The 1,815-nt window shown below is 45.5% G+C and overlaps 1 protein-coding gene across 1 annotated transcript in view; it reads left to right on the forward strand.

Moving 5' to 3' along the window:
• LOC102200064 (diacylglycerol kinase zeta-like) overlaps positions 1-1,815 on the forward strand; it is a 66,087-nt gene that overhangs the window by 58,436 nt on the left and 5,836 nt on the right. Inside the window, exons 30-31 of the mRNA XM_013914643.1 lie at positions 1,155-1,204; positions 1,296-1,499. Of these exons, the coding sequence (XP_013770097.1) occupies positions 1,155-1,204; positions 1,296-1,499 (254 nt within the window). The remainder of the gene's footprint in view (positions 1-1,154; positions 1,205-1,295; positions 1,500-1,815) is intronic.

Below are 1,815 nucleotides of genomic sequence, written 5' to 3' on the forward strand. Positions count from 1 at the left end.
AGAGAAACAGGATCTCAATAGTGTGAATGAGTTCGTTATTGGACTCCATTTTTAGACATTTCTTGTTAAGTCAGGTTTGGGAATCAGGCGTCATCACTGACACGACGCTGGCTGGGTCTACCCTGAGCCCAGTCTCCAGCACCATCCAGCTGTGTCACCTGCCAAAGGCCCTGTAACATACTGAAGGATGCTTCACCCTGCGAAGACAATGGGCGCGGTTATATCACATTCCTGCTTTGATGCTGCCTCTGGAGCTGATCCCACACAAAGCACTGCTTGCATCATACGACAGTTCCAGCAGAAGTGGAAGTAGAGGGTTTCAAAAGTGTCCCAGAAATAGCATGGGGTTATTTTTGAATTAAAGCTACATGAAGCTGCACAGAGCAGGTGAGGAGACGGAGGGATGGCATGTAGAGTCTGCTCAAACTTCACAGAGACTGACCTTCTGCAGACTCAACGTTTACTCTGGAAACACTGCCGGCTTGAACTGACCCACCCAATCTGTTCTTTGTTATAACTTATCCTTATTCTTTCATATTCATATGTACTGAAAGTGTTAAACACCAAACGGCAGCAACAAGATTCCTTCACTTTCTGCCAAAACCTCGATTTTGATTTCACTGAAAACAATGAAATTAGGATGGAATATCCAGGCCAGCTGATCGCTCTCCACAAAGAGCTAACAAAGCAACTGAACTGTTTTCAGACAAAGGTTTCAAGGTTGCATTAAAGCAGATATAAGCCATCCCCTGCTCTCTGACAGATGATTATTGGCATGCAGCCTATTCATACCTGACTGAGCAGTAACATTCAGACTGGAGGCAGAAACCAGAACGCTGCTGCTAGTCTGGCTGCAGTCTGTGTATTTGTAGGCAGTCCGAGTCAGGCCGTGATTGTTTGGAGACACTTTTGCCTCTGACCAGGCGACTTGTGCAGTCATCTTGTGATGGTTGCATGCTCAGACTCCTGGTAATGAAATTGTTGCCATAACTACTTGAATCACCGAATGCAAAAAGATTCAGTGCAGCCACTGATGTTTCCTGGCTGAAAGCAGGTTGCTGTGCTGTTTTTACTACAGTGTGACTGAACCATGAAAGAACACAGTAGTTATTTTGAACAGGTGATCAGCGTGTTTGCTGTCATTGTTTCTCCAGATGGGAAAAGAGCCAAAAGATGAGCGAAACAGAAAAGGAGAGAGAAAAAGGTAATGCACACACACAGTATCCAGGGCTTAACTTGTAGGACCTGACTGAACGATGTCTGATTCCTTCACTCGAACATTTCGCTCCACACAGAGCTGAACGTGTACCTGACAAGTCTGTGTGAAAGACAGAGAAGAGACTCAAGAAAGACTCTTTTCTTCTCTGACACATTTCCTCCGACTCGCTCTGCCTGCACTCGTTCTAGCATGCTGGGAGTCGTGGCCGTGGCTTCCTCTTCTGTCAGCACCTCTGTGCTTGTGTTTCTTTGGGATGTTGCATGTTTTCACTTGGCAGCAGGTTTGTGTGTTAGATGAGTACGTCCCAGTTATTAAAGTCATCATTAATAACAATAATAACTGCTAATACAGGAGTGTTATTCATGAAAAATGCCAGTTGAGAGTGAGCTGCTGCATAGGGACACATTCATATTTCCACTGGTCACATGTTTTAAAATGGACTGATTCTTATTCTGCACTCTTTATACAACACGCCACATTCAGCCACACAAGCACCGTCTTCTACGCTTTAAGTGCTTCTAGCTAACATTCACACACTGTGGATGGACGCATCAGAGAGGGGGGTCGTGCTCATGCAGACGGAGGGAGCCAGGGAT

This window comes from Pundamilia nyererei, unplaced genomic scaffold (genome assembly GCF_000239375.1).
Source record: "Pundamilia nyererei isolate P.nyererei 1_Seehausen unplaced genomic scaffold, PunNye1.0 scaffold00212, whole genome shotgun sequence".
NCBI lineage: Eukaryota > Metazoa > Chordata > Actinopteri > Cichliformes > Cichlidae > Pundamilia > Pundamilia nyererei.